Raw genomic sequence first — 24,801 nt, 5'->3', positions numbered from 1 at the left:
AATGAATGTGTAGACATACAGACTGACCCAGCAATGCAAGTGAAATGTCCACCAAAAACCTCCCCGGACATCTTAGCACAAACCATGATAAGATTGTAAGTAACACTGTTTGTCTTGCTTCAGTTTAACCGAACGTAAGACTGATGTCATCCATTGTACAAACAAATGATCCCATCTTTTCCGCTAAGGAGTTAATTGTAAGTATCCCGACTGCGATACACGTTTACCGCCCTCTGTCGTGTACATGTACACAGTATCAATCAGAGCCATCCGGAACACTACTTTTAATGTTCTTTGTAAGTTTGCACCTCGGTCATATTTAAAGGGTAATTCTATTTTTTTTTTAAATACCTAACTTGCGTTTTCGCTAGACTTAAAAAGGATGCACTGTAGGTTTTTATAGATCTGAGATTGAAAAATGGCGCTACAGGAAATGCTTCAGGACCAGACATGCGCAGTAGCGTTCCAACACCTTTGTTATTGTTTACATCCTTGAAATGGTCTATATCGACAGGAGGGAGTGAATGAACAGTTACAGAGCTCTCTTCCACACTAAGCCCCCTGGTGCTGCAGCAAAAAGTGGTGTGCACTGCTCCGTGTGTGTGTTCCAGCGTTTCAGGCCAAGGCAGGGAAAGACCCTGGATAGATGGCTAGTCCATGTTCTGGTAACATGCATTATAGAAAAAAAAGCTCCAGTGCCATAACTGAAACCTTGTTCTTGTCATTTAGTCCGGTGTACAGGTTTGGTGCGAGTCCAGTCACATAGAGCTCTCAAACGTTACATGCACAGCATGCAAGCTTGGGGCAACACTTTTCCGCCAGAAAGCAAAGGTTGGTAAACATACAGAAGAGCTTCGTCAACACTGAAGCCACCATGAACCTTTTACTATGTCTATTTTGGTGTAATTCTCAGAATACATCACAACACGTGATAAATTACTGCTAAAATGAATTTTACTATTGCTCATACAAAAAGGTTACACTTAATTATCAGATTTTCTTTTTACATTACTGTGGTAGTACCATTAGAGGAACAACTTTGTAACTTACCTACCCACCAAGGTGGTTAGTACCTTAGAGCAGTAATATGTATATTAGTGATATAATAGTAATATGTCACCCTCCACTTGTTCCAAACTGTTAAACACTTTAAGAAAAGTACACTTCCATAATGTACTTAAAGGGGTCATTGGATGCAAAATTTACTTTTCAAGTTGTTTGAACATAAATGTGTGTTGGAAGTGTGTGTACACATCCATCCTATAATTATAAAAATCCACCCAGGGGTTTGTTTTAAATCCCTGTTTTATAATCCTTTTTCTCAAATCAGGCTGTTCTGAGAGCCCAGTCAGAATGACGTAGCTCTGTACAGGCCGCTCCCACGATAGTTGATTGACAAGGCCGTCTTACCTTAGACCCGTCCTGAGTGAGCTGAGTGAGCTGTAAACAGTCCGCCATTGTGTCGACTCCGGTGCAGGGGAAGACAAGATGTCTCAGATTAAGCGATTGAGGTGTTTTGTTGTTGGATGTAATAATGAATATAGCAGTCGTCATTTACTCCCGACATCGGAGCTGCTGAAGACGCAGAGGATTAACGTTACTTTTGCTTTGAAGGGAATGCGCCGATCCCCAATCTGTCTAAATGTGTCTATGTTCTCGCGAATCATTCGTGATCCAGCATAACCTACAAAAGTGAGTATAAGCGTTTTTTCTATGAATCTTTGCAAATCGCCTTTCCTAATAATGTGATAGTTAGCCAGTTTCGCACTAAAGTAAACAGTACTGCTCGTCACCCCACAGAAGAGAGGGGTGGGGTCAGCAGAGCTCATTTGCATTTAAAGCAACATGGACTAAAAAACAGCTTGCTGAAAACGTCTCGGTTACTGATGTAACCCTCGTTCCCTGAAGGAGGGAACGGGAGACGTAACGTCGACGTGACGACGTAATTGGGATCACTTCAGAGAGCCCTATCCACTTCGAGTATCTACAGAACAAGCCAATGAACGTTGGCGTGCGTGAACGCGTCACGCGCCCCCACCCCGCCGCGCGGGTATAAACAGGAAGCGGGCGCACGCACACACACTGAGGAGCCGAGATTGTGACGGCCATGCAGCGATGGTCAGCAACAGTGGCGACGGGACGTTACGTCTCCCGTTCCCTCCTTCAGGGAACGAGGGTTACATCAGTAACCGAGACGTTCCCTTTCAGTCGCTCACGTTCGACGTAACGCCGACGTGACGACGTAATTGGGATCGCATGGAAAACGCCACGGTTGCTGCCACATCCAGCGCCCTACGCAAGACTCTCAGCCCCCCAACTGCTGGGGCGGAAGACCTGCGTAGAGGGAGCTCAACTGCTGTTCCATTACCCCCCACATAGTGAACTCTTAATAACACTGGGAAAGCATACCTTTCCAGGGAAAAGGACGCTGCGGAGCCACATCCTGCCCGAAGGGAGGTAACATGTGGAGAGTACACATATGGACTGGCCGAGGGGGCAGTGCAACATATGGAATGTCACCGGGGTGGCTCCACCCGAAGGGGGGGGAGACACACCGGACAGTGACGGCAGAGCAGACTCTGCCAACGGAAGACACGGGCTCACCGCAGGGAGCTGGTCGTGGAGGAATACACATATGGGATCGCCGCAGGGAACGCACATATGGAACCCGGCCTAGCCCAAGTTACACAAGCATACGAACACTAGGCCTGGCGCCGGACGCTCCGCAACGTCCGACTGCCGAAGGGGTGCGGAGGAACTCACAGGGTTCGCCAAGTGGGGAACTCGACTGGAGTAAAAAGCGCACGTATCCATTCCTAGGAAGGGAGTGGCGCAGCAAGCCGACACTAAGCGGGAGCTTCGGTGTTACCGGCTAGAAGAAGCGAGCACACAGGAAGAAACCGGCGCAACACGTAAGCTATAAAACTTAGCGAACGTGTTAGGTGTCGTCCAGCCCGCAGCTCTACAGATGTCTGTCAGAGAGGCACCGTGTGCCAGCGCCCAGGAAGAAACGACACCCCTAGTGGAGTGGGCTTTCAACCCAGGTGGGCAGGGCACTTCTTGGACTTCGTAAGCCAAGGCGATGGCATCCACTATCCAGTGGGCCATCCTCTGCTTGGAGACAGCCTTCCCAGGCCTCCGTAACAGACGAAGAGCTGCTCTGAGGTCCTGAGGCTTTGCGTTCTGTCCACGTACAGACGCAGAGCGCGAACGGGACAGAGAAAAGCCAGGGCTGGATCTGCCTCCTCCGAAGGCAGCGCTTGTAGGTTCACTACCTGGTCCCGGAAGGGAGTGGTAGGAACCTTGGGCACGTATCCGGGCCGGGGTCTCAGGATGATGTGAGAGTTACCCGGGCCGAATTCTAGGCACGATTCATCGACCGAAAATGCATGCAGGTCCCCTACCCTCTTGATAGAAGCCAATGCAACCAGGAGTACTGTCTTACAGGACAGAATTTTTAACTCAGCTGACTGCAGAGGCTCAAAGGGTGGTCTCTGAAGTGCCGAAAGGACCAGAGACAAATCCCAAGAGGGTATAGAGAGTGGGCGAGGAGGATTCAGTCTCCTCGCTCCCCTCAGGAACCTGACGATCAGGTCGTGCTTCCCAAGAGACTTACCATCAACCGCATCGTGATGTGCAGCAATAGCGGCAACATACACTTTAAGGGTGGAGGGAGACAGCCTTCGCTCCAGTCCATCTTGCAGGAAGGAAAGCACGGCTCTGATCGAGCAAGATCGGGGGTTCTCCTCGTGAGAGGAGCACCAGTCAACGAACAGGATCCACTTCAACGCATAGAGGCACCTCGTAGAGGGGGCTCTAGCGGAAGTGATGGTGTCAACTACCGCAGGGGGTAGGTCACCTAGAACCTCTGCGTCCCGTCCAGGGACCAGACATGGAGTTTCCAGAGGTCTGGGCGCGGGTGCCACAGGGTGCCCCGTCTCTGAGAGAGCAGGTCTTCTCTCAGAGGAATGGGCCAGGACAACTGGCCCAGTTGTGTTCGCACAACTGCTCTCTCGACTGGGCTAGAATAAGCCAGTCGTCGAGGTAGTTGAGAATGCGAACACCCCGCTCGCACATGGGAGCAATGGCCGCCTCCGCGACTTTCGTGAAGACGCGGGGCGACAGGGCCAGCCCGAAGGGTAAGACCTTGTACTGATATGCCCGTCCCTCGAACGCAAAACGAAGAAACGGTCTGTGTCGAGGGAGAATCGAGGCATGAAAGTACACGTCCTTCAGGTCGATCGCTGCAAACCAATCCTGGGGACGGATGCACTTGAAAATGCGTTTCTGCGTAAGCATCTTGAACGGTAGCCTGTGAAGGGACCGGTTCAGGACGCGCAGGTCCAAGATTGGCCGTAAACCACCACCTTTCTTGGGTACAATGAAGTACGGGCTGTAGAAGCCGGTCTTCATATCGGCTGGAGGGACCGGCTCGATCGCGTCCTTCGCAAGTAGGACTGTGATCTCTGCCCTGAGCACAGGGGCACTGTCTGTCAGAACACGGGTGAACAGAATACCCCTGAAAGCAGGGGGGCGCCGGGCGAACTGAATCGCATAGCCGAGTCTGATGGTACGGATGAGCCAGCGAGACGGGCTGGGAAGCGCTACCCACGCTCCCAGGGACCGAGCAAGCGGGACCAAGGGCACCACAGACGTACCCGGGGTGGGGCAGCGCGGCGGAATGCAGGGACCCAACTCGGACGGCACAGCGGCCCGAAGTGGGGTCTGAGTGTGTGGTGCAGCACATACCTGCTTCCGTCGAAGGGCAGAGAGAGTGTGCGGAGGCGTCAGTGCGTCCAGGACACAGCCACTGCTGCCCGCTGGCGATGAAAGAGGGGCTCGGGAGTGACAAGGCATGGTGGCGTCGTCGACTGCCAAGCGCGCCCTCTTGGGGCCCAGAGGTTTCAGAAATTGCTCTTTCTTTGAAAATGTGGGTACCAAAGGAAAAGGAAACAAAAGATTCTCCACCTGGCCCTCCACCGGGGGAAGGAGTGGCGCCTTCGCCATCTCCTGAAGAGCAACTTGATCCACCTCTGGGCCGCCCGTCTCAGGGTCGTTTGCACCGTCGCTTGCCCCCTGGTTTGGCAGCGGCCTGGACGGGCGGGGTCGGCTTCCTACGGCTTGCTCCGCGCTGAGGCCTGGATGGTTGCTGCTGCTGGGGCTTAGCGGGAGCGGAGGACGCCGCAGAAGGCCGACCTCGGCGATGAGTAGACGGAGGATCTGCGGCCGGCGGACGGGAGGAAGCAGCAGCGGTCCGCCGGGGCAGGATGTGCCGGATGGCCTCCGTCTGCTTCTGTGCGGCCGAGAACTGCTGGGCAAAGCTCTCGACCGCGTCGCCGAACAACCCAACCTGGGAAAGAGGGGCATCCAGGAACCGATATTTATCGGCGTCCCTCATATCCACCAGGTTGAGCCAAAGGTGGCGCTCCTGGACCACCAAGGTGGACATCGCCTGACCAACTGAACGTGCAGTTTCCTTCATCGCCCGGAGGGCGAGGTCGGTTGCCACACGGAGCTCCCGAAGGAGCTCTGGGTCAGAACCACCCTCGTTCATGTCCATGAGCGCCTGGGCCTGGTGGACCTGCAAGAGCGCCATGGCATGGAGGGCGGAAGCAGCCTGTCCACAGGCCTTGTAAGCCCTCGCCGTTAGACCGGACGAGAACCTACAGGCCCTGGACGGGAGGCGCGGATTACCCCGCCAAGAGGAAGCGGACGCTGGACACAGTTGCATCGCGATGGCCCGCTCCACTGGAGGGATATCCACGTACCCCTCAGCTGCCCCGCCGTCGAGGGTGGCGAGGGGGGAGGAGCCACTAGAACGGATTCGGGCACTATACAGTGCCTTCCACGTCCTAGAAAGCTCCTTATGCACCTCCGGAAAGAAAGGTACCGGGGCGGCGCACTGAGAACCAGCACGGCCCGCCCCGAGAAACCAATCGTCCAACCGAGAAGGTTCGGGACATGGTGGAGGGTTCCACACAAGCCCAACCTTCTCGGCGGCCCGGGAAAGCATAGCGCCCATTCTGGATCCGGCTCGGACGCCACACGACCCGAGGGGGGTAACGCAGCCGAGTCATCATCTCCAGAGGACTGAAGCTCCCCCTCCGATGCTGCGATCGACATCTGGTCGTCAGGAGGAGCCCCAAAGGAAACGGCCGGTCGTTCCGGAGAATGACCAAGACGCTCGCTAAGGGACTCCAATGGCAGCAGCACTTGTGAGGCATGAGGGGCGTTGACTCGACGGGGAAGCCCTCACGGTAATCCTCAGATCACCCTGGTCATGCACCGAAGTAGGTCTATACTGCGGGGCAGAATAAACACTAGATCGGGGCATAAGCGAGGGGACTGCACCTCCCTTGAGGTAAGCGAGTCTCGATCTAAGCGCTGAGATAATCATATTCCCGCAATGGGAACACGAACTATCCACAAAAGCCGCCTCAGCGTGTTGAATGCCCAAACACGAGAGGCAACTACTGTGGCCATCTGCTGGCGCCAGGGAACGACTGCATCCAGAAACGCACAAGCGGAATGACATCTTGAAAAAGACGCAGGTTCACGCTTGTGTTGCTCTTTTAGAGAAAACAAAAAAAGAAAATAACTCTTTCAGTGTTGAGGCACCCAGGGGTAGCCGCGGTGTGACTGAACACACAGGGAACGCCCACCAGACCGACACACACACACACACACACAGACAATAGTGCTGTGAGAACAGCAGTTGTGAGCTGCACTGCTCGCAGCCACCGCTGATCGCGCCGTCACACCAACACCAAGGAGAGTCCTCTTCTTTAAGGCAGTCTTCTTGTAGAATGAAGCAAAGCTCGGCTCCGAAGTGAAAGACAATGTGTGCGTGCGCCCGCTTCCTGTTTATACCCGCGGGGCGGGGGCGCGTGACGCGTTCACGCACGCCAACGTTCATTGGCTTGTTCTGTAGATACTCGAAGTAGATAGGGCTCTCTGAAGTGATCCCAATTACATCGTCACGTCGACGTTACGTCGAACGTGAGCGACTGAAAGGGAACAGAGCTGATTTTGACAGGGTAAAAAATTTGTTTTTTACACTACCATTAAGAAATTTTAACCAAAGTATGTTATAGACTTTTAATTAAGACCCTAAAGAATCATATCAACTTGTGCAAAATGGGCATCCGTTGACCCCTTTAAAGGGGTCATATGATGTTGCTAAAAAGAACATTATTTTGTGTATTTGGTGTAATGTTCAAAAACATTATAAAAGTGAAGACTCGACCACGTCAACCTAAAACAGCTCATTCAAACACGTCCCCACATGTCTACGTCATGGTAATGTTGCAAATGTAAAGACAGTATAAGTCACTATAATCAGTAATTATGTCCCCACTTGATGCAACAAATGCCTCGTTTATAATAGGTTTTATTGTTTTTGTGTCGTTGTGGTGGGAAACGGCATCACTATACAGTGAGGGGTGTAACATTTCCGTCTCACGCTTGAAGTATTCGGCCAATCACAACACACTAGATAGCTGGCCAATTATAAACCTATTATAAACGAGGCATTTGTTGCATCAAGTGGGGACATAATTACTGATTATAATGACTTATACTGTCTTTACATTTGCAACATTACCATGTCTGCATTTGTGATCGGAGAAACGACAAACAACAAGCACTACTCTACACAGCTCAAAACTCGCATTTGAATCGTCAGTGGCAAATTCTTTCAATATGAAAACATACTTACAGGCTGTGAGTCAGAAGAGCCAGACTGTCCTTGCAAAGTTGGATTTACCCCACTTTATAGAAACAGCCTTTGTGCAAGGCAGCATTGTCGGCTACTCTTCCAGGTTCAGGAAACAGTCCTCCGTAAAATGTGCTGCACACACTCTAATATTTGCATTGTATTGTCCTGGAACAGTGTTGTAAATACAACTTAACCACTGATTTCTAGTTGTGTCCTCTTTTGGAAGCCTAAACAGAGTACTTTTGCTTTCACAATGAAACACAGCGTCTCCAGGACATGGCGGCGGCTGCAGCAACTATACTACAGAGAGAATAAAAATCACGCCCTCTTTCTTTGCGTATACGTTTGGGCGGTGTTATGCAAATCTTCCCATACCATGACGTAGACATGTGGGGACGTGTTTGAATGAGCTGTTTTAGGGTGACGTGGTCGAGTCTTCACTTTTATAAAGACTATCTCTTTGGTTTTGAGACTTTAGTCTTTGCAACTTCAGGGATCTTATCTATGCACAAACAGCTTGTAACACTCCAAAGAGGAAGGAAAACTTGAAATCGCATCAAATGGCCCCTTTAAAGTGTTCTATTTCCACTAACTAATTTTGTACCTAATAAACTAAAAATGATTCTTTAGTACTTCTTAAGATAAACTTAAGATCAACTAAGTGTACTCATCTGTGCTATTTTGGGACACCATGAATATGTAGTACACTTGAGTGTACAATCTGTATGAAAGATTGGTTCAAGTGTACTACAAGTGGTAACTAAATACATTTTTTTTTTAAATAAAGAGATACTATGTTAAAAGCACATTTTAGTTCATATTCATGGTGTCCCAAAATAGCACGGTTAAGTATACTTAGTTGATCTTAAGTTTATCTTAAGAAGTACTAAATAATATTTTTTAGTATGTTAAGTACAAAATTAGAGTGTGGAAATAGAGCATTTAAAAGCACATTATGGAAGTGTACTTTGTTAACCTGGGACAAAAGAAGATATTTTGAAGAATGTTGGCACCCAAACCATATATATATATATATATATATTTATTTATTTATTTATTTACTTATTTATTTAATAAAATACAAAGTTGCTTTGAGGGCACTGCAGTGACAAGCTATTGTACAATTTTCAGACAAAATAATCATTCAATATTATTCAATTATATAATATTTAGTTAATAATAATAAATATAATATTAATATTTCTTAATAATAATATTTCAATTTTTTTTTCTAAGACCACGCTGATGGCGTCATTCATGCTGTCTGCACCCTTTGCTGTGAAAGAGCATCTGGTTGTCAATGCATCAGTCACAAGGTCAGAGAGACAAATTCTATTGGGTGAAACTCTAAAGGTGAAATGCATTGTTTCTGCATGACTAGGAACTGAATTGAAAAAAAATAATAATAATAAATTTGTTCTCCAACATTATTCACACAATCCCACATCAAAGTGATGCCATTGGTTGCGGAGTCAGACTGCTCAAACAGAGCAACTTTTTGATTGTGCTACAGAGTTTAAAAGTTTTAACTTTTAAAATGTATACACTTCACCCTTGATTACCTAAATAAAAAAATATTGTTTCATTTGGGTGATTCTTCTGAACTAACCAGAGATTTTTCTGCCCATCACAGTAAGAATGAGAACAATGACACATCCCAAGATAATCGCGCAACTACATCTGTGGTGGTTAAAATTCCTGTTAATATTGTGGTAAATGAGTAAGTGTCAAATTTCTTTTCTCACAATGAGTGTTTACTGTACAGTCTGTGCAGCAAGTGATTCTTAGTTAACATTTTGCAGTTATTAAAAGTTTAGTCTAGTTACTTGAGGTTTTGGTTTTAGTTTAGTGTGCATGTTCTTAATAATGTTACTTTTTTGATGTTTCAGTGGAGGGTCAACTCGGTTTGTTGAATATCCTAACTGTGCACAACTTGAGCATGTGTATACGGTAAATCATTAATTCCACAATATGTGCTTTTTGAAACATAAAATGAAAATTGACTGTGTTTAAGTCTTATTGTGCATTATTCATGAGTCTACATTATTCCAAAGAAAAAAGTTATTGTCTTTGTAATTTTGTACTTTTCACCAGAGAGTAAATAAGCTACTCTACCTAAGGAATAGTTGAAAAGTTATACTATCCTGTTTACCAGGTCACACCGGCAGAGAAAATAATGTTAACCAGAACCACATCATTATTTATACTTTGTTTTAGAATGTTGTAGGTGCCTGTTATAGGGTGTGTGGGCATTCCTCCAAATTTACATTCGCTGTCAAATAAATTCGTTATTTATTTTTTCTTGTTTCGCTCTGCAAAATATGTCACATTGTGAAAATAGAATGGGTGCCAGATGTTGTTTTATATTGACTTTTAAATTTGAGCTCATTCAATTTTTCCTTTTTCTGTACAACCAGTTCTTGCCTTTTCATAAATGATAATCTTTTTCTCTCTATCCTCAAAAAAATAAAACTAGGTGGAGAACATTGGAAAATTGTCTGTACCTGTGAATGTTTCCTTTGTGTTTCCAGTGAAGATGGCTTTAGGTTTCTCATGGAGTGTATCTCTTCCTGAAATAGTGAGTTTGTGACAGGCCATTTACAGGCATTTAACTCAATTTACAATTGGTATCAAAGTTGATTTGATCACAAGTGCACAACATTAAAAAGTTTAATTTGCATCTTTTAAATGCATTGCAATTCCATACACTAATACTACCTTCAGAGGTGGTCAGGGATGCATATGGGGATTCATTCATCTAATTTGGAGTATAAACACTAATGTGTCCTTCTGCATCCTGGACAACAGCACTGTAACGCGGAGGCTGAGTCGTTAAGATCCATGTGCAGCTTTATTAAATCACCAAACAGGTCGTACAGGCTTAAATCACACTCCAGTGTCAGGATCAACGTAGATAAGGCAGAATCATCAACAGTATTCAGGCTAGTAGTCAGGGCAGGCGGCAGACAGATAACAAAACAGGCAGGGTCAGATAGGGCAGGCAGAGTTCGTTCAGCAACGGATAAACAGCCCAGGTCGGCAACAGGAAATCAAACACAGGATAACCGCTCAGAATTGTCTGCATGGCAAGAACAAGACTTCGCACAGAGGTGAGTGGGAGAGCATGTTAAATAGTCCAGAGTCAATGAGCGACACCTGTGCAGGTAATCAGTTCTCAGGTACGGGGTGCATGGGAAATGGAGTCAGAATGAGAGTTAGAACTCAGGTGAGGGTTCTCTCTGGTGGCGATCGGAGGGAGCCACAGAGGCTGAATTCGTGACAAGCACACAGTAACACTTTAGAATACTGTTCCATCATTAACGAATAACTACAGAGAAAGAAATTAATAATGCACTATTACCATTCTAGTAACTACTATTAGCGAACAAAAAACTCTGATTTAGTAAGTAATAGCGCTCAGTTGAAACTGGTAGTTCACTATTAGCTAATGAATAACTATTATTTTTTCATGTATCCTGGAGAACTGCTAATAACTATTGTATACAGGTTCATAATTAATGTGAATTATGCATAATGTATAATTAATTCTAAAGTGAAGATCATGGTAACCCACTAGTAATGACTCAAATACTATCAAATCCTTCTAAAGTAACGACTAGTAGGAACTACTATGACAACTCCCTAATATTGGCTGACATAATTGTAAGCTTTTGAGGTATATGTAAGGTGTTGGTATATGTAAGGTGTTACTTCATCCTTCTAAAGAAATTACTAATTATTAGGATCAGTATTCTAAAGTGAAGATCACGGTAACCCACTATTAATGATTTAAGTGTTACCAAATCTAGCAACATGAATTACTAGCTAGAACCTTACAGAATCCTCAAAAGTTTACAATGATTTCAGTAATTATAGAGAGTTATCATGAACTTCACTTTAGAATACTGATCCAAAAAAATTTTTAATTCCTTTAGAAGGAATTAGTAACACATGAATAAATACTATCCAATACTTTACAAAACCCTCAAAAGTTTACAACTTCCACATTCCACTAAACACTATTATTCACTAATTCATTAATCAGAGTTACTTGATAGATCCTAGTAGTTACTAGAGTTCTTATATTGTGTTTCTCATGTTCTTGTGTAGTTATTCATTAATGATGGAACAGTATTCTAAAGTGTTACCCAGCATACTCTAATTACCCACAAATGTTTGTGAAAAAAAACAAGGATCTTAAAGATTTAAAGATTCTTTAACTTCAAAAGATAGCCACTGAAATAAAAATTTTGAGAAGCTCAGAGTTGCTCATATGTAGGGTAAGATCGTTCTAACTTTGACTATACCCTCATGATCAGCCAAAAACATCACAAGATGTTATTTGAAACCATCAGGGGACAGGAAACAAAGCATTACAAACATCAAGTAGCAGATGACTTCTTGATGAAATCATTGACCTCCCCTGAAAGACTTTTTTTAAACTTCCCTTTGGCCATTCAATTTTAAAAGAACCAAATGTTTGGATTCAAGTGGAGAAATTCTGCTATCTGAACTGTATGAGTCTTTGAAAGTCAAACTGAAAGAAAAAATATAATTGTATGTGTTGTGAAAGACTCATTGCCATTTTCCCTTTTTTTGTGTGTGAGCCAGAATGGAACCAATACAACTTGTGAAAACAGAGTTTGCTCCACAAGTGGCAAAAGGTCCTTTCTGACAAATGTGAGATTAGCTTTTTTTCTTATTTTTAAGACCGTAACTCCACTGTTGGAGTTTTTCTGCTAAATTAACTAGAGTTGTATCTTTCTCTTCAGCAGCATTACAGTGCTTCTACATGTCATCTCATTGTTTGCTCCATCCAGTTGTTTCCTGATCAACAAATCAGATTCAGGTTTACTGGGAATATCAGTTCAGGCAACCAGGTAAAATACTGTATTATGCTATATCAAATGCATTAGTACTAACCTATTTTCTTATCAGAATCAGAAAGAGCTTTTATTGCCAAGTATGCTTGCGCATACAAGGAATTTGTTTTAGTGCCATAAGCTTCCAGTTCACAGAGACAACAATGACACACAGACAATAAAAATAAGATAAGAATAAAAAATACACTATAGTCTCCAAAGTAGCTTCTTTTACATGATTGACATCTAATCTTGTTTTTCAGGGATCTGGTTTGCAGGTTAGGATCATGAGCTGGGCGTTTCTCTCATTTGACATTGAGAGGTACATCCAGTATCCCTCTGATGACTCTCACCAGCTCTCTGTAAGAAAAACAAAACATTCTACTAACATTGATTATAAAAATTATTTTTTTTTTATTATAAAAAAGTCCTGACTCTAAACTCTGATTGGATGAGCATTGCTGACATTGTAAAATAGGAACTATACACACACACAAATATTTCCACTGTAAAGGGCCTTTTGAGGGGCATGTTTGACCTTGTGGGAGTCAGTTTTCATCTGCTCTGTTTATCTGTGTCTGCAGATTGTGACAGAGCTGGAGGTCACGTCTCAGGCTCTCACAGTGCTTACTGCCTCACTGTCTGTCATTTTTGGACTCATCGCTATGACGATCATCTTTGTGCTGCTGTATAAAGTCAGTGTTCATAACATGTAATATGTATTAATATAATATATACAATAACATGTAACATGTAATAATATAATTCTGTACTAATATTACAAAGTGTAATATAGAGCTCTTCAACTCCAGTTTAATCTAGCTCCAGTAATCCTGCTGAGATTCTGGATAGCTGAATCTCTGACCCGAACAAAACATACCCAAAATTATGGTGTCCAAAATTACTTACATATTATATATGGGGCTTAATGGGTTAAATTGGTTTTGGTCTCCAGGACACAGGCCCTTTAGGACTGAAGTTGAAGAGCCCTGCTGTAAGGTTCATTCCAACTTACTGCTTCATTACTGCAGACTTCAATTGCAACTCTGCTCCACACGTGTTTGTTATTTCCAAGTAATCGTGAACACATTAGCTGGTTCAGGTTTGTTTGTTTAGGGATAGTAGCCCCCCAGGAGCAGGGTTGGTTACTACCCCTGTTGTAAACAATGTCTATGGGCTGCAAAAATTATTTAAGCACCCGACCAGGGGTGCGCTTCCCTAAAGCATCGTTAGACAACTATCGTCGCAAGTTCCGTCATTACTAACATGGTTCAACGATTCTGTGTTTCCTGAAACCATAGTTCAAATGAGCATTCGCAAACAGCATCGCAAACTTATGTGGTTGGAACTACAGCTCTCGACCTGTGGTTAGAAGCATAGTTTCTTTTTAGTCAGACATATGGGCTGAAATATATATGCTCTTGGACACAATAAGCAAGCTAACATGCAGTACAATCTATATATTGAATAGGGCTGTCAACGTTAATGTGTTAACGCATGTGATTAATCTAAAAATTTGAATGCGTTAATACAAACCCGATTCCAAAAAAGTTGGGACACTGTACAAATTACGAATAAAAAAGGAATGCAATAATTTACAAATCTCATAAACTTATATTTTATTCACAATAGAATATAGATAACATAACAAATGTTGAAAGTGAGACATTTTGAAATGTCATGCCAAATATTGGCTCATTTTGGATTTCATGAGAGCTACACATTCCAAAAAAGTTGGGAAAGGTAGCAATAAGATGCCGGAAAAGTTAAATGTACATATAAGGAACAGCTGGAGGACCAATTTACAACTTATTAGGTCAATTGGCAACATGATTGGGTATAAAAAGAGCCTCTCAGAGTGGCAGTGTCTCTCAGAAGTCAAGATGGCAAGAGGATCACCAATTCCCCCAATGCTGCGGCGAAAAATAGTGGAGCAATATCAGAAAGAAGTTTCTCAAAGAAAAATTGCAAAGAGTTTGAAGTTATCATCATCTACAGTGCATAATATCATCCAAAGATTCAGAGAATCTGGAACAATCTCTGTGCGTAAGGGTCAAGGCCGGAAAACCATACTGGATGCCCGTGATCTTCGGGCCCTTAGACGGCACTGCATCACATACAGGAATGCTACTGTAATGGAAATCACAACATGGGCTCAGGAATATTTCCAGAAAACATTGTCGGTGAACACAATCCACCATGCCATTCGCCGTTGCCGGCTAAAACTCTATAGGTAAAAAAACAGCCATATTTAAACATGATCCAGAAGCGCAGGCGTTTTCTCTGGGCCAAGGCTTATTTAAAATGGACTGTGGCAAAGTGGAAAACTGTTCTGTGGTCAGACGAATCAAAATTTGAAGTTCTTTTTGGAAAATTGGGACGCCATGTCATCCGGACTAAAGAGGACAAGGACAACCCAAGTTGTTATCAGCGCTCAGTTCAGAAGCTTGCATCTCTGATGGTATGGGGTTGCATGAGTGCGTGTGGCATGGGCAGCTTACACATCTGGAAAGGCACCATCAATGCTGAAAGGTATATCCAAGTTCTAGAACAACATATGCTCCCATCCAGACGTTGTCTCTTTCAGGGAAGACCTTGCATTTTCCAACATGACAATGCCAGAGCACATACTGCATCAATTACAACATCATGGCTGCGTAGAAGGAGGATCCGGGTACTGAAATGGCCAGCCTGCAGTCCAGATCTTTCACCCATAGAAAACATTTGGCGAAAAAGAAGAGGGGATTCCACACAGTGGTAAACATGGCCTTGTCCCAACTTTTTTGAGATGTGTTGATGCCATGAAATTTAAAATAAACGTATTTTTCCCTTAAAATTATACATTTTCTCAGTTTAAACATTTGATATGTCATCTATGTTGTATTCTGAATAAAATATTGAAATTTGAAACTTCCACATCATTGCATTCTGTTTTTATTCACAATTTGTACAGTGTCCCAACTTTTTTGGAATCGGGTTTGTTTTTTTTATGGAAATTAATTGTTTGATAAGGTTTGACCCCAACTTTTTGCCGTGATCGCAGCATGGAAGGAAATTATTGCCTGCGTCCCAATGTGCACACTATCCATCCTAAATTCTATGTGATATTAGTAATTTTCAATACTATTTAGGGCAGATAGGGTGTGTAGTATGCACATTGGGACGCAGGGATTGTGCGATTATAAGGCGCCGGGCTCGCCAAAAGGGAAGTGAACGCAGAGAGAGAGAGCGAGTATCCGAGACAGAGAGAGAGAGAGAGAGAGAGAGACATTGTGGGAGAGATATGTATACTCATATGTGATATAAGGGTACAGCGAACCAGTGTTGCCAGGGTCGCGGTTTTCCGCACAATTGGGCTATTTTGAAAATACAGTCGCGGGAAAAATTACAGTGCCGTGGGTTGCGTTTTTTTGGGCTACTTTTATAATGTACCGCGGCCAAAGCACCAATTTCGAGTATGGGTCACCATACTTGACAATACGTCACGACTTTACTTTTTACTTTACATTCCTTTATTTCAACACATTTACAGGTAAATCCTAGTATTTTAAATTTGCGATTAATCGTGATTAATCACATTCCAGAACTTAATCGATTGACAGCACTAATATTGAAGCTTTCCTGTAGCTCGTCACCTTTATTTATATAGCGCTTTTAACAATACAGATTGTGTCAAAGCACTTAACAGTATCAAATTGGAGGATAGAGTGTCACTAATGTATAATAATAAGATTAAACACTCACATAAATACTAAGCATTTCATTATTGAATTCAGTGATGTCATTGTCTAGCTCAGTTTAGTTTAAATAGTATCTGTGAAATCAAATTGACAATAATCGCTAGAAATCAAGTGTCCCCCAACTGAGCAAGCCAAAGGTGACAGTGGCAAGGAACCAAAACTCCCTCTGTGACAGAATGGAGAAAAAAACCTTGGGAGAAACCAGGCTCAGTCGGGGGGCCAGTTCTCCTCTGGCCAGGATATTATTGTTTATTTATTGTTTAATTATTGATTTAATTAAAATTTTAAATGTATTATATTTCTATTTTTATATTGTTGCAATTTCTAACAATAATAGTATTATGCAGTTAGGTATTTTATTATATTTTTAGTTTTTTTTTTTATTTTTGTTTTATTTTTATTGTATTTTTAGTTGAGGTCTTCACTGGAGATATGTCCCCGGGGCTAATCCAGGTGTCCGGCCTTTGCCAACGATCAAGGCCGCAGACATCATCTCCCGGTACCGATCCACCATCTGATCCGGACACGGACTGAGAAACAGAATAAGAAAGAAACAGAAAAATATTAGCATAGATGCCATTCTTCTTACGATGTAACGAGTACATCGTGTGTTATGAGGAGTGTTCCCGGTTCCGGTTGATCTAATTAATTCAGCCTAACAATCATTTAATGGATTGGAATAATAGAAATGTAGTAGTGTGTTATGTGTAGGCCAGGTTAAAGAAATGTGTCTTTAATCTTAATTTAAATTGACAGAGTGTGTCTGCCTCCCGAATAGTGTTAGGTAGATTGTTCCAGATTTTGGGTGCTAATTAGGAAAAGGATCTGCCGACCGCAGTCGATTTTGATATTCTATGTATTATCAAACGGCCAGAGTTTTGAGAACGCAGCGGACGTGGAGGATTATAATGTGATAAGAGCTCGCTCAAGTACTGAGGAGCTAAGCCATTCAGGGCTTTATAAGTAATTAACAAGATTTTAAAATCTATACGTTTGATAGGGAGCCAGCGCAGTGTTGACAGAACGGGGTTAATATGGTCATACTTCCTGGTTCTAGTAAGGACACTAGCTGCTGCATTTTGGACCAACTGTAGTTTGTTGAAGCGTGCAGAACAACCACCCAGTAAAGCATTACAATAGTCTAACCTTGAGGTCATAAATGCATGAATTAGCATTTCTGCATTTGACGTTGAGAGATATGTTTTTAGATATGTTTTTGAGATGGAAATCCACAGTTTTACAGATGCAAGAAACGTGGCCAGTGAAAGCTAACACCATGTCTCCTGATAATATCTCCCAAGGGTAACATGTAAAGCGTGAAAAGTAACGGCCCTAGTACTGACCCTTGAGGTACTCCATACTGCACTTTGATCGATATGATACCTCTTCATTCACTGCTACGAACTGATGGCGGTCAGATATGTACGATTTGAACCATGCTAAGGCACTTCCACTAATGCCAACAAAGTGTTCTAGTCTATTTAAAAGAATGTTGTGGTCGATAGTGTCGAACGCAGCGCTAAGATCCAGTAGAACTAATAAAGAGATACAAACCACAATCAGATGATAGAAGGAGGTCATTTGTAACTCTAATGAGAGCAGTCTCAGTACTATGATACGGTTTAAATCCTGACTGGAATTCCTCACAGATACCATTTTTCTCTAAGAAGGAATATAATTGTGAGGTTACTACCTTTTCTAGTATCTTTGACAGAAAAGGGAGATTTGAGATCGGTCTGTAATTAACTAGATCCTTGGGGTCAAGTTGTGGTATTTTAATGAGAGGCTTAATAACAGCCAATTTGAAGGTTTTTGGGACATATCCTAATGACAATGATGAATTAATAATAGTCAAAAGAGGATCTATGACTTCTGGAAGTAGCTCTTTTAGTAGTTTAGATGGAATAGGGTCTAACATACATGCAGTTGGTTTAGATGATTTAACAAGTTTATACAATTCTTCCTCTCCTATAGTAGAGAATGAGTGGAATTGTTCCTCAGGGGATCTATAGTGCATCTGATGCGATACTGTAGCTGACGGCTGCATGGTTACAATTTTATCTCTGATAGTATCGATCTTCGAAGTAAAGTAGTTCATAAAATCATTACTGTTGTGCTCTTGGGAAATGCCAACAGCTGTTGATGCTTTATTTTTCGTTAATTTAGTGACTGTATTGAATAAATACCGGGGATTATGTTTGTTTTCTTCTAGAAGTGACGAAATGTAATCAGTTCAGTTTTTTATCTTCCTTAAGCGTAAAGGAGCAACTGTATCTAAAGTGCTAGAAAAGAGAGAGTCCATAGTTTCTGTTACATCATAAAGTTTTTCTGTGCTGTTGGATATGCTGAGAAATTGAGATAAATCAGGAAGATTACTTACAAAGCAGTCTTTTGTGGTAGAAGTGATGGTTCTATACTTGTAACAAGGAGTAGAATTTACAATTTTAGCTATATGGAGTTTACACAAGACTAGATAATGATCTGAGATATCATCGCTTTGCTGTAGAATTTCAACACCACTAACATCATTTCCATGTGACAGTATTAAATCTAAAGTATGATTTCGACAATGAGTAGGTCCTGAAACATGTTGTCTAACCCCAATAGAGTTGAGAATTTCTATGAATGCTGATCCTAATGCATCTTTTTCATTATCGACATGATATTAAAATCGCCAACAATTAAGCTCAAATAGTAGAGCATGGTGCTAGCAACGCCAAGCTCATGGGTTCGATTCCCAGGGAAAGCAAGAGCTGATAAAATGTAAAAACTGTAACTTGAATGCAATGTAAGTCGCTTTGGATAAAAGCATCTGCTAAATGCATAAATGTAAATATAAATATTCAGTTCTATCTAAATATAAATTTACTGCGTCCTCAATAAGCGCCGTTTTTGAGGAGTGCGTGGAACCCTGGAGTATGATGTAAGAGGGAACCCGCTATGAATCAAACATTAAATAAAGCAAAATGACAGGGAGCAAAATATATTAAATTAGTCATCAGGTGCCATGTTCAATACAGTAGCATCTTAGAGCTCTCTAATCAGTTAAATAGCAGAAGTTATTCCTCCACCACATGCATGGAACGTCATTAACAATGGCCCTTAATTGTTGAACTAATGTGGTTCAAACGATGGAGATGCGACAGTGTTCGGGAAACGGTCGTGACTAGCTAGTTTGTTTCTACAACAATGCATCGTACTATGGTGGTTAATCAGGGAGTTACATGGTTGTATGGGAAACGCACCCCAACTCAACACAGTAACGCAGTCTCTACCAGTAGTGTGATGTTGGTGATCTAGGAAACCTGTTTCAAGTATTTATAGTTTTACAATTCTATTCTGTGATGCTTTTGCCACAGAAAGTACACACTTCATCTTGAACTGCTGGTAATTTTTTGTCCTGTGGATCTGTTGTTGTTATGTTTTAATTATTTTTTATTTGCACTGCTGGATTTTCCAGAGGGGCTTTTTCAAAGCTGCTTCAACTGATGACCAAGACAACCCAGCACTATCATCTGCTGGTGAAGCTGATTTGACTACAGTCAGCAGTGACCAAAATACAGCAGGAACCCCTGGTGAGAGTACTGCATCTAATGGACAACCAGGACACATGAATGAAGAGAGTTTAACCCTGTAGTTCACTTTTACCTTGTTGCTCGATATAGTGATGAATATAGTGATTGATATACTGCCATATACTATCCATCATTGCTAATTTTCTCAGACACTGACAAAAATGTCCAGGATCCCATTATTTGACTAATGGACCATTTTTGTTGGTTTTGACCAAAGAAGTTATTTTTTTGTTTGTTTGTTTTTTTCTTTTTTCTACTTCCAATTATTTTTCTACTACTTTAGCATCAAACATAGCATGGGCAGTGTGCCATTTTCTAATATAAACTATATGTTTTTTGTTGTTGTTATTTGTTTTTTGTGGCTACTTATTTAAAGGTGTTGGTACATTAATACATGATGGAGTTTAAAAAAAAAAAAAAAAAAAAAAAAAAAAATTCTAGTGTCCATCCCAGTACCAGGCACATCTGTGCAGTGTGCAAGTTTTGGTTTATAATACTGGATGTAGTCATAATCTTGTTTAATGTCATACTAACATATTTTTACATTACAAATTGTCAGGGGCGGTTCAGTGCCCCTCTGTCAACAAGCTTGGCCCCCCCCTTTGGCCCCCCTAAATTTAGAATCATATCTCAGTAAACAATTTTGGGTGAAATGCCCAGTTTGCTAAATTCAAATCTGTGGTCGCTGGCTGGCACAGAGCCAGAAACACACGTTTTTAAAGCACTGCGCATTATAACTAATCGCATACGATTCTGTTGAGCTTATGAATGCAAAGACCAATCAGAGGCGTTCAGATGAGTCATCGCTCAGTTTTAGAGATTATTATGGCAGTTTTTGAGAGTGCTTGAACTCGCTGGACTGAAGTGAATGTGTTCTTTGATAATGTGAACGTTCTTTGCTCTCTTTTTGTACAATGAATGTGTTATATGATAATTAGTAGCTTACAATGTTTTTAGTAAATTCACATTAAATACAAAGTCAGTTGTATTACGAGTATTTTATGGTATGACACCCATATCTGGTACTTAAGAAAAAAAGACTTTTGTGGCTTTTGTGCATAGTTTATAGATTACAGTATTAGGCTACTTTGCCCATCGCCCATAATATATCAATCTATAATGGTGCAAAATGCATTTACTTACACATTTAAGAAGCAAGATATTTCATGATAAATTTTGGGTATAAATCGATTAATAAATCAATAAATCAATAAATAATAAAACCCCTGCTTAAAAAAAAAAAAAACGATAGACACCATTACACAATTAGTAATGGTTTTACGGGTTATAATGGGACTTGTATTGGTTTTACTGGAAACTGTAATGGACCCTGTTGGTCTCTAATTGGTTACCTTCTATTGGTGACTTGTTAAAACCAATAAATCCTAATGGAATATGTCCCAAAACACACTACAGAAAACCGTTTTTTTATGGTTAAAAGTTGATGGTTTGTAATGTTTGTAATGGTATTTGTAGTGGAAACCATTAAAATGTTCTGTGATGTTTTATGTTATCTTTTCAGTAAGGACATAAGCCTATATCAGTTATATAGTGGTATACAGTGGTATAACCCTTCCCTCATGCCCCCTCAAAAATAATGAGTGCATGATGCCCCTGACACAATACAAAATTATTTGTCAAATAAATGAAACACGATGAAACATTCATTTTACTTGAAATTGTTATATATTACTTCTAGAGATAGCAGTGATACATGACATGGTGAAAAATAACTGAATGAATAATACTTAAAATAGGTTAAGATGAATTTTAAAATTGTGCCCCCTAAAAGCACAAGTGGCCCCTGTCTGCACCCCCACCCCCAAAGCGGTGTTTTGTTGATGAATGATTCACGTTTTTGAATTTTGAATCATCTGATGCAATGATTCAGTGGTCCATTCATAAGGAAAGGCACATGCTTCATTCTTGAATGAATCAGCTGTCTGAACAAATCGTTTGAAGGCATGCTTTAATGACTCATTAAGATTGCTGCCACCAACTGGCGGTTTACTTTCATAGTAGACTATCTTTGCATTTTTTCCAACATTTAATATTTGTATATTAAAAATATATATATTTTAAAACACTGAGCTCACAACATTATTTATGCTGTAATAACTTTGCATACAGTGCAAATGCATCTGAATGCCGCTCCAGTCACTTCTGTTTCTTCTGCAGTGGAAAGATTGATTTTTGCCCTATATCATCTTATTATATTAAGTGACACTATTAATAAAATTAAAAAATTTGATATGAAAGATGATGCACTCTTCCTTGACTTTCTGGGGCAGCTGACAAAAACATAGTTCAATGGAGAAAGTTTAAGTAGTAAGGGGCGTTACATTTCCGACGTGTGCTTGTGGTGTTCGGCCAATCACAATGCACTGGGTGAGTTGGCCAATCAGAGCAGACTGCATTTGTTGGAAGGAGAGGCTTTGTAGAAAACGACACGTTTGAGAGAGGCGGGGCATAGAGGAACTACAATAATGTACAGTATTTAAAAAAGAATGTGTTTTTTTGAACATTAAAGCATGTCAACATATTCTGTTACACCAAATACACAAAATAATGATCTTTAAAATAGCATGACCCCTTTAAATGACCAAATTCAGTGCACACCTTAATAATAAAGCGTATCTGCAGAAAAACTGATGAACCCAAAATATGAACTTTAAATACTGTCTTAATGCATAAGCGTTTTCTTCATTACGATTTTCTAAAGGGAGGAAAACTTGTAATTAAACAAGTTGCGTTAATTCTGGCCTCATCTGCATGTCTTTCAGCATCGCTGTCTTACTACATTAAACCAGCATTTTAAAATGCTACAAAACTGTTCATGCTTCCAGGGATTTAATTCTAGTTGTCATTTGTTGAAATAAATATAATAGTATGCTTGTGTCTATCTGACGAATGTGACCCACAATCTATGATTCTCGTGGCCCATGGAAAAAAATATATTTACAATGACAACAATTATACTTCATCATTAAAACGTTTCCAACAAAGAAATGGATCGACTTCTGTCAGCTTACCTTGTTGAACAAACACTTTATTTGGATAAACTACCATATGACGGCTGAAGCAGCAGCGCGTGTCCAGCGGGCGACACTGTTTTCACGCTAATCAGATCAAAGTACCGTTAAACGAAATTCTACAAAAAGAGAAAAAAATTGAATTCTCCTGCAAAGCGATATAGTTTCTCTTTCCTGCAAATGATCCAATGAAGAATGAATATTTAACTTAAAGGTAAAAACAAAACAATAGATAAGCAGTATCCATATTAATTTCATAATTTGCAGCAGAGGGTGATCCTCTCAAAATAGCGGCGGCACCCCAGCTTGCAACGCGGCGTGACATAAATTCACATTCTCTATACGATGCGATGACATCATGAATATGCTAATTAGTGTATGACGCCATCTAGCAACATTTAGCGACTTTTCAAACTGGCTTTTGCTACTTTCCATTGAAAGAAGTTCACAACATTATGAAGCTGCAGGCCCGGAGGCCCAACTGCATACTCAGACCTGCATGCTCAGACCAGCACTCCCAGAACTATCGTTTTTTCAGACAGTGCCACCTGCTGTTTGGAAGATAATCTAACCTGATTAGATTAGATAAGATTGCCTAACCTGAATTTAATTGCTGATAGAATGCAATTTACACTATTTTTCTACTATAAAATATTACGCTATGACTGAATGCATTATTATATAAAATATTACACATACTAGGTTATGATTTAATGCATTAAATCTGGTTTATTTTTATTAATTGTATTTGTAAATAGAAATTGTTCAATTACTTAAATATTTTCATAGTCATTTATTGTTTATGGATAATTATTAAGGATATATCACATTCTTTAGTATTGAGTTAGGGGATGAACATTAACTCTATATTTAAATACAATAAATTATAGTGCTTACACGAAACTTCTCCAGTCTTCTCACACCAAACTTTATTTTTGTATTCTTTTTCATGAGGTCCTACAAGTCATCGAGCTGTAAACAAAGCAGAGAAAAATGGTGAAAAAAATATTTGGGTTAATAATTTATATATTACATATTAAATAACATCAAATAAAATAAATGCTTTACATTCTTGTTGGTGAGATTTTTCATTTCTCGAGCAATTCTTCTGTCAAATTCCTCAACTTCACTAAAAGAAAAGATAAATGCTGTTGTCAGAAATGTTGTGTAACACAAAAATCCAAAAGGTTTTGTACAAACAAAAATTGAAAACATACCTTGAGTAATAAATGGGGCCCTGGAGGAACACCTCTTCAGCCTCCTGCCAAGAATGCCCTGCAGCTGAATGATGAATGATGGCCTGTACAAATAAACCAATTAATAAAATAAAACATGCACACACTGCAGAACATAAACATTGTAGAAGAATGTGGCTTATTAAATATGACATTTCCTGATCAACCCTCTGCTGGAACCCACAAGAAGCACCTGGACAACATAGAAATTGATTTGAATGATCTTTTAGTACAGGGAGCTCGGCGACGCCAGGATAAGGAGGCCAAGAAACAGGAACGGAAGGAGCGTCGCAAGGGGGCCAAGAAGGGAGATACAGGGCCAGAAGATTCTCTTCAAGATGAAGGAAATTCTCAAGTTAATGAGGAAACAAGAAGTGTTGAATAAAAGAATAATGAAATTAATGAGGGGAATGATTAAACTATGTGATTTCTCAGATGAATTGCAAGTGTTAACAAATGAGTTAGAAGTGATGGAGCTTCAGTCTCCAGCTATAGGACTATAAAGGTCAGGTGTTATGTTAAAAGAATGTGCTGTATAGTGTGAGAGCACAGGTATCACTTGTTTGAGGTTTTTAGTGTTTCGTGCTAAGAAATGTTTGCTTTGCAAAAACAAGGTTGCAGATCAGGAGATGCATCTTGC

At 41.3% G+C, this 24,801-nt stretch overlaps 1 protein-coding gene across 2 annotated transcripts in view; it reads left to right on the top strand.

Moving 5' to 3' along the window:
• Positions 1-20,891, top strand: part of LOC306871966 (integrin alpha-X-like) — a 109,689-nt gene extending 88,798 nt beyond the window's left edge. The window contains exons 21-30 of one of the 2 annotated variants that reach the window (XM_079420258.1): positions 730-831; positions 8,954-9,033; positions 9,351-9,437; positions 9,607-9,667; positions 10,194-10,295; positions 12,329-12,397; positions 12,493-12,597; positions 12,843-12,941; positions 13,164-13,274; positions 19,780-20,891. In XM_079420258.1, coding sequence (XP_079276384.1) covers positions 730-831; positions 8,954-9,033; positions 9,351-9,437; positions 9,607-9,667; positions 10,194-10,295; positions 12,329-12,397; positions 12,493-12,597; positions 12,843-12,941; positions 13,164-13,274; positions 19,780-19,956 — 993 coding nt within the window. In that variant the 3' untranslated portion in view covers positions 19,957-20,891. Of the gene's footprint in view, positions 1-729; positions 832-8,953; positions 9,034-9,350; positions 9,438-9,606; positions 9,668-10,193; positions 10,296-12,328; positions 12,398-12,489; positions 12,598-12,842; positions 12,942-13,163; positions 13,275-19,779 lie in introns of both variants that reach the window. The other variant, XM_079420257.1, reaches the window with a different exon arrangement.
• Positions 20,892-24,801: the final 3,910 nt, after the last annotated feature.

The sequence above is a fragment of the Barbus barbus genome (genome assembly GCF_936440315.1).
Source record: "Barbus barbus genome assembly, chromosome: 6".
NCBI lineage: Eukaryota > Metazoa > Chordata > Actinopteri > Cypriniformes > Cyprinidae > Barbus > Barbus barbus.
This window is presented reverse-complemented; position numbering and strand designations above follow the sequence as displayed.